Source organism: Morone saxatilis, unplaced genomic scaffold, assembly GCF_004916995.1.
Source record: "Morone saxatilis isolate NCDOM2014 unplaced genomic scaffold, NCSU_SB_2.0 Contig20, whole genome shotgun sequence".
Classification (NCBI taxonomy): Eukaryota; Metazoa; Chordata; class Actinopteri; family Moronidae; genus Morone; species Morone saxatilis.
In genome coordinates, this window is record NW_023339763.1 from 6,356,946 (window position 1) to 6,372,049 (window position 15,104).

At 36.9% G+C, this 15,104-nt stretch overlaps 1 protein-coding gene across 1 annotated transcript in view; it reads right to left on the reverse strand.

Moving 5' to 3' along the window:
* Window positions 1-15,104, reverse strand: part of zgc:77151 (uncharacterized protein LOC337153 homolog) — a 34,440-nt gene that overhangs the window by 17,898 nt on the left and 1,438 nt on the right. Inside the window, 2 exon segments of the mRNA XM_035666809.1 lie at window positions 1,836-1,943; window positions 4,826-4,978. Of these exon segments, the coding sequence (XP_035522702.1) occupies window positions 1,836-1,943; window positions 4,826-4,978 (261 nt within the window).

The following is a 15,104-nucleotide window of genomic DNA, read 5'->3' on the forward strand; positions in this document are numbered from 1 at the left end:
TTATACTGTCTTTATACTGTTTATCTCAAAAGCACATGTATCTGTCGTTAGATGTCCAAATTCTGGTATTGGAATCGGAAATGAAAATTCTGCTGCCTGTTTTTAAACATCCATTTTTTTATAGATGTGAGATGAGAAGAATCTTGTCAACAAATTAAAACTGGCTTCATACTTTAACAAACTGATTTAGTTTTCTTTGAGCAGAGGAGATAAGCGATAACTTTGATGACAGCGCTCTCGATAAAGCAAACAAAGCGTGTGTGACTCGGGTTATTTACACATGAGGCTGGCGTGTTGAAGGAATAGTTTGACATTTAGGAAATACTTTCTTACCAAGAGTAAGATGAGAGGCTTGATACCGCTCTCATATCTATTCACTAAATATAAAGCGACAGCCGGTAGCCAGTTAGCTTAGCATAAAGTCAGGAAGTGGGGGAAACTGCTAGCTCGGCTCTGTCCAAAGATAACAAACTCCACCTACCAGCACCTCGACAGCTTACTGATTAACATTTAGTATCTCCGTTGTTTAAAGTCTTGCATGTTAAAAGTATGTTAAAACTGATCCTACAGATCTTTAAAGATAAAAAAAAAAACAATGGCTTTTAACACTTGAGACAAATGAGACAGCTCTTTAAAAAACAAACTCTTCATATAAAAGAAACTCATTCCTTTGAAAACAACTTTCAGAAGGCTCAATTTTCCAGCAGGAAAATTTAAACCTCAATATAGAGACGTCAACAGTGGAATATCAAGTTCAAAATGTGGAAAATTCAGTTTCAGACAAGTCACAGGATTTACATTTGGGTAAAACATTAGTCTCATTTCCCAAAGGGGGATTTTCATGTGAAGGCTGAGCTGCAGCCTGCATGTGAACTGTGTTAATCAAAAACACTCAGCAGCAGCAGACGCATCCACGTTGATCTTTTCTTCCTTCATGCGAAATCACTGTTCATTTGTCATGCATATAAAAAGTAATTTAACTGATTCAATTCTTTCATAATTAAGCTGATCATTAAATTGTGTTTTTTTGTGCTTGAGAGGTCATTAATAAGACATTTTAAGGATAAAAGACCAAAAAGGTCACTGCTTGATCCAGAGACTTTGACTGAAAGTTAACCTGTTTAACTTCTTGGCCAAACATGTTTGGATAAAAAAAGGAGGCAGCGTCCCGGTGACGCGGTTATTAATAGATGGTCTTTAAACAGATTATATTAGGGAGACGTTCACTCCCATTACAACTCGACAGGAATTACAGAGGGACTGTTTTTATTCCAAGCCTGATATTATAGTAGAGGCTCATAAAGTAGATGGTATTTTTGTATTTTTTAGTTTACTTATCTGTGTTATCCATCTGTTTTAGTCAACTACTGTTCTTATAGTGCAGTTTTGAGGTTCTACTACACAAAATTTTAGAAGTACAGATTGTACTTTTTCCTTAATTACCTTTTTTAGATTAATAATAAAACATTTAATCAACATAATTCTAATGCATTATTATAATTTAAGACTCTGAGCCCTGGCAGCCGAGTGTAGGTCACCAGTATGTCATATCCTGTGATGGATATGACCTTATATAGTTATATAGTTGTTGTGTTTTTTGTGACGTAGCTCGTGGGAAATGGTAACAGATGCCATATTTAATTTAAATTAAACTAAAATAAATCAAATTGAAGAGTGTATAATAAAAAATAAACAGTGTGCTGCAATAATATTTGTATAAATACATGGAAGAACAAACAAAAGACTAAAATATCATCCCATGCAAAGATAAACGTCTCATTGGCATTTCATGTCTAAAAGAAGAGTCAGTCTTCCACACGTGACCTTTGACCCACCTCTCCGTGCTCCCTGGTCCGGCCCTTTGGTGTGTCCTCGGGCAGGAACTACAGTCTGGTGCTGGCCAGCAGATGGTGCCGTGTCTGGTCCTCCCACAGTAAGGTCACCTGCACATGAAGAAGAATACAATGTGTTTGTTTTTTAACACAGATGCCTTGTAACCTTGTAAACAGCTGCATCACAAATGTACTTGACAATCCATGTCTGGAGTCAAACAGCATTTTTTTTGGGTGATTTTAACTTTTATTCAACTGGGGGAAAAAAAATCATATGTGGATGGAAACTTTCCTGCAACCAAACCAGTTGCGCTGACAGATTACAACATTTGCCATGTTAGGACTTGTTAAAAGATACAAGACTTTCATACAACAGGAAAAAAAGAAAACTTTGCATTGAAAATAATGAAAAAGCCCCCTCAGAAGTTTACACAACCTGTTGTGTAAGAATAACGGTGAAGAAACAGGAAACAACAGGAGAGACAAATAAGCAAACAGGAAACTACTCCTGATGAAGGCAGATTCAGACTTACAGATAATACTATGCGAGTGAGAACTGAACTGAAGTGGACCAGACTGTGCAGGTTTGGAGGTCAGACGTGATTCTTCTTGATGTATCACAAGGAGATCATTTCAACATCACTGCTGCTCATCTGCTCGTTTTTGTTTGGTTTTATTTATTCACCCAGACGACGTTTGACTGAGTCTGAAACACCTACATCACTTTTTTATTTTGTGAGATTATGCATTTGAAATTACAGGTACAATCATATTTTACTGTCTGATTGCACTAAATGAAAATAATTGAACGGTTTGGATCCACACATGATGATGTTTTGACCACACATTTCCCAAACTTTTCTGGCTTGTGAGCTGAGATCAGATATTTTTGGGGTTAACTCAGGTTTTCTGGTATCTGCCCTGGAGCAGGTCAACTTCAGAGGATCAGATAAACGTCGACCAAAAGCACTGACCACTGACCAATCACATCACTGGAAATGTGAGATTTGAGTCATTATTCCTACAGGATCCTGACCAGGACAAGAATACTGACTTTACAATAAGCTAACAAGTAATAAAGTAAAAGATATTCTCATTTCTTTAGGTCCGTAGAATCAACTAGGTTGTTCCTGTGCTTTCCATTTCCTCTCTGCTTTTTAAAACAGAGCTCACAGCTGAATTTTAATTAGGCACATTTCAGGAATGTAAGAAACTTTATCTTGAATTCTGCTTCCCATATTATGAAGTCAAACTGTGCACAAGCATTGAATGACAGGACGTTAAGTTGTGACTTTCATTTTGTTCCCATTTGCTCTCATGCTGTATGTAAAAAGTTTTTATTTTTTAATACTGCAAGTAATAAACGAGCTTACTAGTTTATTAAAAAGTGATTTTGTTCATAAAGGATGAAGACATACCGCCTACGCAGGCCATGCATTTAATCTCTCTGCGTGTTTTACTTTAAGTTTTACTTTGTGCTTCATGTTGAAAGTGAAACAGAAATGCTTCAGGTCCAAACAACAGTCATCATTTTGACTTTTACACAGCGATCCGGGGGCTTCTTCAGACATCCAGCCTGCTAAACTTCTGTCAGACGAACATAAAGGTCTGCATGTCCAGAGGAATCCACATCTTGTTGTTTGTGTCAATTGATTATTACTGATTTATTTAATTTGGGAGAAGATGCACTTCAGTTTAAATGAGTTTAATTGACCAATTTTAAATGTTTGTATTAACTCATCCTTTCTCTCTTTCCAGGGTTTGTATTTTGAACAAATACACTGACCCAAAAACATTCATTTCACATCCTTCACTTCAATCAATCACTGTCAATACAATGCTATCAGCCTAAATACAATGCAATCTCATTAACACTTTTTCAGCTTGCGACCTAAATTCACTAAATTTAGCCTTGCCGTGGGATGTAGACTCAGTAAAACATACGATTAGTCTTCTATAGCTCATGTGAGCAGCAGTGTGACCTATTTAGGGTTTGACGTGCCGTTGTTCAGTTTGTAGATTTAGCTCGGGTTGGTCGTGGTCAACAGTTAAAGGGGCAATCCAACAAGATCGGCTGACAGCTAACAGTGTCTTCTGTCTCTCAGCAGGAGCTTTCTGAAAATCTGAGAGGAAAAAACAACTTATACTATATTATACCGTATTATATACTAAAATAAACTACTATTATGTTGATAGGGTATGCTGGTTTTATTGCATTATTTTCTATATATTATATTTCTATCATATTTCTAGAACAAAAACAAACACTAAGGGCTACTGCTGTTACAGTATGTTATATTACTCTTACATGTTACAGGTTAAGTGTACTTTAATATTACTTTAAGTACAATACTGGGTACTGTGTGTACGTGTACAGCTTGCCTTGTCATTTTGAGTTTACTTCTCAAACTTACTACTTCTGTTTTTATTTCTACTCTAATTGTTAATTTTTTCTTCATTTATCTGCACTTATTTCTGTCCTTGTGCTGCTGCAACAGTAGAATTTCCCGTCTGAGGTTCGATAAGGGATTATCTTCTTATAAAGTTGATATGTGTTTTAGCAACGGTTGTCTATTTACACAACAAGCAGAGCTCATATTCACTCCATTTAATCTCTGTTTATTATCTGTTTTTGGTCTCCACCAACTCCTGAGGGAAATATCTGGCTCTTTAGCTTCTAAATGCTCCACTATGTTCACCAGCTAGTCTGTAGCTGTGTCTGTCGGCTGTCTGCTGCTGAGCAGGTAGTGTACAGCACATTTTAGAGCTTTTTTTGGCTGCATCAGAAAACGACACTGATGAGAGCAGTTTGCATTAAAAAAAAAAAAACTAAATAACGAGCTGAAATAAGCCGTAAATCTTCAGGAAACTGCAGGTAATACCTGTCTGAGGGGTTCATCAATATTAACAACCCCACTCACACTGTGAGCTGTCGTTATTCAGGAAATTCTGATTCTAGCAGCTTTAATCTAACAAGAGAGCAGTGATCTCACCTCTGCGACGCACACTGGATCCTGCGGTCCACAGCGGATGAAGTAAAACTCCCCGAGCTTCCACACCTGGGCGGGCCCGTCGGGTTGAGCTCTGCTGCTCACCGACTTATAGAAGGCATAGCTGCCTCGCTGGCAGGAGGGAGCACCCAACCACTGACAGAGAGACAAGAGGGAGACAAGAGTTAATGGTCCCTGTGTGGCTCAACAGAGTCTGGCATTCAGTAAGGTCTGCGGATCAATCATGGACCAGAATTTGAAGAAATAACATCTTAAAAAATTGGAAAGATGACATTAGAATATAGAGTTGGTTGGATGTAGTTGTAGTTTTTTTTGTATTGTATATCGTCACTTCATTTTGTTACAATTACAAAGGACTAAAGGTTAGCAAGGCACACTTTACATTATTCTATATTTGCATAAAATTTCGTCACAAATGTTCGAGACATGCTTTCATTAAGATGTAGTTGGACAAATGGAAAGTTTGGCCTGTTGGTGGCGTAGATCAACAGCAAGAGAATCACCAAAGTATCTGGGATTTCTCCTTTGAGAACTACAAACATCTGGACCAGATTTCACGGAAATCAATCAAATGTTGAGACATTTAATTGTAACCCAAAGTGTCAGACTGACACAACAACAAACTGAGTGGAATCTACTTCAGGAATAAAAGTTTATTCTGGAGCGTACGACCAGTTTTTAAAAAGCACATTTTCAATGTTTTGAAATTCGTCCTTTTCTACAATCTCACGCATTAAAAAGGGGAAAATACTGCAGATGAAAACTACCAAATTAAAATTTTAATGCTAAGTTTCTTCCCTGTGTTTTCTAGGGCGTGTTTGAGCCATAAATTCTGCAGAATCCACCTCTGGCATCAACACCTCTGACAATAAAGTTGCACCATTTTGCAGTGAGGCAGAATTTTATTTCTACATGTATGAACAGCAGTCTAGAGTAGGATATTGTAATATATTAAACAACTCGGAGAGGAAACGTTAAAAATTAACTCCTCGGACTGTTTAGCATGGCAGAGGCATATCTGCAGCCCCTAATAGCGACTCCAAATACGTTCAGATATCACTGGAGCTGAAGAAAGAGACACAAAATGACAACGACTGAAACAAAAAAACCTGAAAACTAAAAGACGTGTTTAAACCCCGTATGATCTTAATCATCTGCACGTGTCTCAATTATTCTCCAGGTAACTTAATTTAATTTCCAAGCATGAAAACAAAGAAATAACAGCTGACTTTGCAAAACAGCAGCGAGCTCCCTGTTATCATTTGACTACAACACAGTGGCCACACTTCCTATTAAACTGATTTTAAACGCCTTTGGGTGTTAGATAAATAAAAATAAAGGGTCAATTAATAGAAACAATTCTGCTGTTCAACTTTTACTTTCACAAAGCTGCAGTATGAAGGCCACATGACTCTCACGGACTTCATAAAACCATCAGCTGTAGTTAATCATTCAGTATCTGCAAGAGGAGCCGACTTGTAAATTATTATATTATTCGATTCTTTTCCCTGGTTTTCTTTGACAAGAACGACTCACTACTTTAACTTCCACCATGTGATCCCACGTGACATTTTACAGGTCTGAGTTTGATAAAAGTGAAGTGACCGTGCATCCCTGCGCTGTTTAAATTAGTAGTAGTATCCTGTATGTCGTAAACAAAAGGTCAAATATTAAATTGCTGAAGTACGCTGGGTAATGTGCGTGTTGTGACAGAAAGTCATGTGACCTTTATTCTCAGTCCAGATCTCATTAGACTGCAGGGACCAGTCATGTTTTCACTTCCTGACAAGTTACACTTTCATTTCTTTGAATTATTGACTGTAGAGATGTAGTTTTTATGCACACGTAAACTTAATTCATAACATATCAGCTATCTATCTATCTATCTATCTAGTCTTTTCCCTGTTTAAATAAAGGTTTCAATTATTAATATATGCTGCAGCAAATTTCCACCCAATGACACAAACCAAATCACTTCCTGCAAGTCAAAGTAAAAGCTGTAACCCCCTCCTCATTTGTGGAAGGCTTTTACTTTGAAAGGACTACAGGAAGTCTGCAGTAAAGGAACAAAAACAACTGTTTACTGCTTCTCCTGCTCTGCAGCGGTGCTTTGTCATGGTTGTGTGTTGTTTCAGGCAGTTAATAGCACCTTAAGCAGCGGATGTTATTTCTAATTGGTGACTCAAAAACAGGGCTGCACCTATTGATTGATCTGTTATATTAATTAATCGGTTCATCAATCATTTCCTTTCCCGACTGCTTCTTAAATATCTCGTTTTTAATCTAATCTTAAAAAAAAAATCTGCTTATATCACATCACAACTGAAGAACATCACAGACCACACGGACAAAACTCAACAGCATTAAAGCCTGTTCATGAAAAAAATATAGTGCGAGTAGATAAAATAAGGCGATCTGTGACTTCTTCTTCCACTCACATCGCTGACAAACCTGAAAAAATAACAGAATCTCATGTTTTTGTACCACTACTGACAGTTTCCGTCCCTATAGATGAGAATTTGGAAGTGTTGTGACAGATGCTGTAATAGCCGAATGACTTGCTTGTGTTCAGCTGTTGTGACTAAATCTCCATTTTTCACCATTTCAGGTGACTTGAAAGAGATGGATGTTTTGACACCGTGTCGGAGTAAACTGTAGCCTCTCTTTATTTGCTTACTCGCTGGTTGTTTTGTTGTTCAGGTACGATGGAGGAAAACGACAAGGGAACACATCAAACGGTGTAAATTGGGAGAAACGGGCTTCATGCAGGTTTATAATGTGTTATTTAAAAAGGACTAAATTAGTGAGAAAGGACGCTTCACTACAGCAGCAGCTTATTGTTAGATCTCAAAGAGTGAAAATAATCACAGATTCCCTCAGAGACCAGAAGAAAAAGGTCAGTAATTTTAATTATACACAAACAAAAGCCTGTAAATGTTTTTAATGTTTTGACAAAAAGGTTCTTTGCTTTTTTCTGAATTGAGATTTTGTTATTATTAGTTACACTAACTTCACTAGTCAAGAATGAACTTTCACACTCCAGCTTCAAACGAAGTATTTGGATCAAATGAGATGTAATCAAGAGCTGGAACAATTAATCAAATAAAACTAGTTGATTGACAGAAGACTCATTATTTGTCAGAAAATGAAGGAAAACAACTTATTTCCTGTTTGATTTCACTGTAAACAAACAACTTAAAGACGCCATCTTGGACTCTGGGAAAGTGGAAGAACATTTTTCAATATTTACGAATCTTTTTAGATCAATTGACAAACAAATAATTGATAGATGATACCCAATAAACAAAATAACAGTCATACGCAGCCATAAAAACAATCATTCTTTTCTTTTAAAGCAGAAATATAGCAGATCTGAAACAGGTGATCAAGTTATCAATTAGTCTATCAGCAGAAACTTTATTGGCAACAACTCTTAAAAGGTAAATAACTAAAAATGTCGTGGTTCCAGCTTCTCAAATGTGAATACTTTCTGGATTTTAACGGTTTGAGTAACAATACAAGTGACCTGAAGCTCTCACTGGTCAAATACAAACACGTCTGTCACAAAATAATGAAAATAAGTTAGTTGCAGCACTAAAAAGTAGATAATATTGTTGAGTGCAAACATGTTGCGTGTGTAAGAAACTAGGAATTGATCATGCGCCGGCTTACAGCAATTAAAAATGGCAAATATTTATCATTCACACACTGGTAAGAACCTAAAACGGGTTTTCCTGCAGTCATTCTGAGAGCTGTTTCCCCTTTTGTCCCCAAAATGGCAGATGTGCCATTTGGCAACAATGACTCTCATGTGGAGTTGGTCTTTATTTAAGCTACAGCTCAGTTTACGCGGCGCTTCCTGTGTGTTTACACGCTGGATGTGATGAGGAGCACTCGATCCGTCTTACCTCACAAGCAGCTAACGCTTCAGTTCGTGGGTGTTTACACGGCTCGAACAATAAACCGAGCACACCTGAAGTGGGTTCATACATCGGAAAGCCAAAACTGCCTCTGCTGCTGCTGCTGCTGCTGTCGGTGCCGGGTGAATAAACCTGCAGCTTTGATTTCACCGTTTTGTAACAGGAAGTGCGAGGAGCCCCGGGCCTGTGACAGCAGGGTAGTTTATGGAAAAAAGCTAAAACATGAAACCAAACACTTAATAAAAGGAGGCAGTTTGTCTTAAATCCAAGAAAGCTTTATGAGGCCTTCACTGGTCTGATGGTGTTTAAAAACTAGATCACTCATTAGTAACAGAAAATATATTCCCTTTCTTGTAATCTTTAAATTCATGACCTATATTATAATCTCTGTATAATGTCAGGAAGACTGTGAGCTGCCATTTTGGATCCAGAGCCACAGTTTCAGTTAGTAGGCTGTGAGTTAATGAGTTGTGCTGCAAACGTAACTTACAGATAACCAAAAAAACCACAAGGCGAGGTGATTCAGGCTTGTCTGAAAATGAAACAATGGGGACTTGTTTTAACCCAACTGTTGAATGTATACCATTAAAAAACTGTTAAATAATGATATTAAAATATGAAATAATAGGAGAAATAAAAATAATCCTCAGACACACGCACAAACACACACATCTAACCAAAGTTTCAGTTCAGTTTAGTGGGCGTCCGGTCAAGTTATTTTCGTTCCTGCGTGGTTTTGCAACATTTTATTTCTGTATAAACAACAAGCACGCATTAGTACAGATTAATCTGCCAATTACTTTCTCAATTAATCATTTGGTACCCACCATAATATCCCAAACCCCAAGATGAGTCTTTTATAACAGTGTAAAACCTAAAAATATGAACAGTTTACTATCATAGAAGCCAGAGAAGCGTCACATTTGAGAAGCTACAGAATCAAACTTGTTGCCAAAAAGTTTCTGTCCAACGAATCAAGTAAGTTTGTTGTTGTTCTGTATACGTTTTCCTAAATCCGGTCGGAAAATTACAATATCCAAAGTCAGTCAGAAGACCTTTATGTATTAATAAGGCCGCTGCTATTCAATATTTTTCTTTCTTTCATAGTTTAAAGGTTCAATCTTTAAAATGGCTCGCAAACTTGTTTTTACTTCTTAAAAAGGCCGAGCGATTCCCTAAAAACAGCCGGTCGCTGTAGTTTATCAAATGTTACTCACACAGGAGGAAACAGTTCGTCGGGGACTATTTTCAGCAGCGGATTAATCCACATCTAGCGCTCTAGTTGGTATGTGTGGCAGCAGGAAGGTGTGTGTGGGATGCAACAGTGTGACTTAATGTAATGTGTGGTTAATACACACAATACTTAGTTAGTAGATAGACTGTTTTTCTTATTTTCATCACACTTACTTTATCTCTGAAAATATTCTAATGGATTCAAGGTGATAAAATCAAGAGCAAATGCAAATACAGACACGATGCTCCAGTTTTTACAGCCCTAAAGAAAACACAGCTGCCACGAAAAAGCTCCTGTTTTCTGATACTGAATCCATCACGCAGCCTCTGCTCCTCTGTAATCCCCTGTTTGGAGTTAGAGGCGAGAAAAGGCTGAATTACAGCAGCTTTACATGAAACACAATATGCAGCCCCACAGCTGCAACATACAAGCTGCAAATGACCCAAAATATTGAACTAATATTTCTCGCTGACACAAATTGAAGCTGAAACTAGCCAGTTATTACTTTCGCTGTTTGTCTTAAGGCTGCAAATAACAACTGTCGTTAAGGAATAACCTGCCAATTCATTGTTTTGACTGTAAAATGTCAGAATATCGTTTAAAAAATGGCTTTTATGATTTCCTGGAGCCCAAAGGGAAACCTTCAAATGTTTAAAACTAAAGATATTAAGTTCACTACGGTATAAAACAGCAGCAGGACTTAAAATAATCAACCGATTATCAAAATAGTTGCCAATTAATTGTCTTTTAATCGCTTTATCGGTTAATCGATTCATCGCTGAGGCTTTAATGTTTAAAATTAAGCACGGCTTAACCGTTTTATCCATTTTTTCCATAATAAATGAATTAATATAAACCAGGCGGAGGTCACATTCACCAACCTTATTATCCACAGAAATAAAAAGGCCTAGTGTATAAGCTGAGGGTGCGGCCGGCTGTGCAGCTGCTATCCATTTACTCATGATAGATGTGACATGAAGATTCACAAAATAAACGCGTGTACTTTATTTCCTCCCCTCACTGTACCAGAAATAGTCTGTTTTCTACAACAGCCGGTCGTCCTGTAGCTGCGGCGACGTTCGAACGCGGCAGCTCTCCTGCCTCCCTGCTCGCCTAAATGCACAATATTCTCAAATTCTCACTCCTGTGTTGATCATCCACAACCCCCACCCCACCCAGCACACCCTCCCCCACTCAATACCCATAACCCACCACAGGCACCCTTACCCCACTCTCCCCCACCCACCGCTGTAGCTCTGCAGACCAGCTGCAGCAGGCCTAGGATCAATTTTTAGAAAAGATACTGAATAAATGTCACAGCAGCGAATATACATATCCGATAGACGCAGAGCCAAAACAGCAGCATTAATACCAACAACAACAGTGAAGAACTACGTAACACAATGCAGTGACTTAATGTTTAATTGGATCACAGCCACACTTTAAAGGCCCTGTGGGAAAACTGTAAGACACCAACAACAACAAAAAGCACTCATTAAAATTAAAAACAACAAGCAAGATGAGCTCACCATCACTTTCTGACTACAGGAGAAAGATATCTGTGTTTTTTTATTATTACTACGGCGATAAAACCGACAAGGTCACTGTTGAATGTCAAATACACTGTGTGCTCCTATAGGAACTGAAATTACAGAAGCACGTGAGATTACAGAAACATTACAGGGCTGTTTTAAATGACACATTGAGAATAAATCACATTTAAGATCACTGCAGGGCATCTCGGACACAATGTAAAGCCCAGTTTTGGTGGAAGAACGTAAATAAAGTAAGATAAAGTCATTACACATACTGCAGGGATGTTATAAGACACTATAGGTTTAAATAATCATTAAACATTCACTGTAAATGAGTCCCAGAGGTTCATTTCAAGTCCATATGAAGATATTACAGATACATTTTAGTGATTATTAATGCTTATTCTGTATACTTCCATTGAGAACAACGTAAAACCAGAGTCTACGAGCAAATACCTGGCCAATAAAAGAGATTCAGATTCAGATTAAGTGAAATAAAATAACTACAGATTAACACAGACGCATAATGGGGATGTAAAATGTGAAACGGACTCACAGAGACACAAATAGATTGTTATATTATAGTCATACAGGAGGGGAAACATGGATAACCCTCGAGGCAGTCATTAGCAGCTATAGGAGTACTTATAATAGGAATATTATACTAATACGTTGAGATAAAGTCTCTGTTTTAAAGGATTATTACAGGATACAATACACAGGAGGAAGATTAAGTAAGAATAAAACTGCATTGAGTATTATAAACAAAGAATCAGCCCCTAAAGGACCATTACTGGAATATAAAACAGCTATTTATTCATAAGTATGAGTTAAATAAAGAAGAACAACAACATAAAGTCAGATAAAACAATTATTAAGCTCCACAGAAACAAACCCACTCCCTAAAAAGGCCATAATACGGGCCCCTATTAATATTATAGACTCATTCAACGATCATTATACTGGATACAATACAAGGAAGAACATAATAAAGTGAAAACACAACACTAAGGAGTATTATAGACAGCATTAGCCTCTATTTATAGGGTTGTTTTACAGGTATTTAAAGGAATGTGAGACGGACAAAGGAGAATTAACACAATAAAAGTCAGATAAAATCATTACCAAGCTCCACATACACAATATTAGCCACTATATATTACACTATACTCATATAAAAGTAACTTAAAGTAAAACTTTATCATGTTTATGTTGTTACAAACGACTGCGGGCCACTGCAGAAGTACTCAAAATGTATTAAAGGATGATTACACGTGATAACACAGGACGAAGAACACAATAAAGAAATATTAGGACAATATTAAAACCTAATTAGACACTATAAGAATATGAAAACATATTTAAAGTCATCATCAAGAGCTAAAATATCAGCCAGAAGTATATTAGAGATATTCTTAAGTAATATAACCATAAAGTCAGACAGGATTTCAAGGACAAATAAGGAGAATAGAGTTAAATAAGTTATACATTACGCTCCAACAGACACACCACGATGGATATATTTAAGGAATATTATAGTAAAACAAGAGGACTAACTAATCTCCACTGTTTCCTGTGAGCCCCTATGGAAACACTACAAACACTGGCCACTATAGGAATATATCGTAAGGAATATTATGGTAAAAATATAGAAAAGGTGGAACCATAAAGTCAGATAAAGCCCTCCGCTGACATTGGTGTGACATTATCGATCTTTTCAACGTGAGAAAAACTATAATAAAGGTAGAATAAGAGAGACAAAGGGATCCTAAACAGCACAAAGACGTAGTAGTAGTATAAATAAAGTCCTGGAAAGTCACTATTGAGCCACTATACTTACATTATTGTTATATATTTAAGGAATATTAAAGTATTACTTCAGGAAAAAGTATGCCATGTCAGAAAAGTTCCCATACGACACTTTGAAATTTGCTTGTTTTGTCCGTCCAAAAGTCCAAAACACAACAATATTCAATTTCCTATCATAGCGGACTGAGATAACGAATAAAACAAAACAAACATCTACATTTGAGAAGTTAAAACCGGAGCATTTGTGCCAGTTTTGCTTAAAACTTGTCAGACTTGTTGCTGAACCTGAACTCTGTGAATTCCTGTAACCTCCTTGTTTTTTAAAACTGAGCTATTTTTTGTTTTTGTCTGTTTGTTTATGAGATTGTTGCTCACGGTTGTGTTATTACTGCGGAAAAATAAGAAAGTCCAATGAATATACTGTTGCTGCTTTATTTTCTGTCCGTCGACTGGTCGATTACTAGTTTGGGTTCTAGTTATTTGAATGTATATGAGAAGAAACAAGGAAAAGTGATATAACAAAGTAAGATACAGTTACTGTTTAACTCCTATCTGTCAAACTGGAACCATAAAGGTTGTCGCCAATGTATTTTCTAACAACTAATCAACTAAAAGTGTGAACTCTAGCTGTTTGTAGGTATAAGAGTATGACAAACGAGTGAAAATATAAAGATAAATTCACTATTTAGCTCACATTTAACAAGCTGGAAGCGGGTTATTGTGGCTTAAAAGTTTTATTTTCTGTCCAATAACTCATCTATAACCCCTTGAGCACAGTTAAACACCATATTAAAAAAATAAAAGCAGCGAAAAAAGGGGAACAAAGTAAGATCAATTCACTATCTAGCAACCAAATACAACTTTAGCCCTAAGAACGAATATTAAAACACACATTTAACCTAATTACAGTGAAGCCCATATGATAAGCACTACCATTAAGCGAGTATAGTGCGATCACAACATACTATTACGTACTATAGGAGTGTTATATGAACATCTCAAAGGGCTCCACAGCTTTTTTCTTTTATTTTTTTGGCCCTGGGGGAGGGCCAGCTGAAGCAGTGCTCCAGCCTAGTGGTGGAAACAGGCAGGAAAATAAAAAGCCACATAATATAATCTGAGCACTGAGAGGCAGTCCACTGTCTAAAATGTGAATACACACACACACACAAGAATTTAAGATGGAAACCCTTAATCTGCACCCAGCCTACGTCAGTTCTCGTGATATTTCTGGGAATAATGCAGTGAGATATTTTTTTTTTTTTACACAGTTTTTCAGCACGGGAAGGAAGAGAAGAGAAGGGAAGAAAACCAACGACGAAAATTAATAATAAAATGTCTCCTGCTTTAGACAATAAATAAATAAATAAAAATCCAAACAGTCTACACAGTATTGACCTTGGGTATATCCTGTTATTGAAAGAAGAAAAAAAAAGCTCACAAGTTCACCACTGGAGAGAAAGAAAGAAAAGCTTTTCAATGCTGCAATAAATTAATATTTAAAACAGGAGATGTTATTAAAAATACACAACCACCACTGGAATATTAAATACATCCCGAGCTCACACATGAAGGAGATGTCAAAATAAATCACTTTGCTCGCTTTTATTTCGACTAAACATTGCACATTGCCCTAGCTGTGTGTCCTCTGGATGTTTCCTGTTTTTTTTTTTTTTTTTTACAAACAGGATTTAATCCTTCGTTATATCAAGTACAAAAAAAATAAAACTCCACGTTTCCTCTCTTCCTCTCTCACACACACA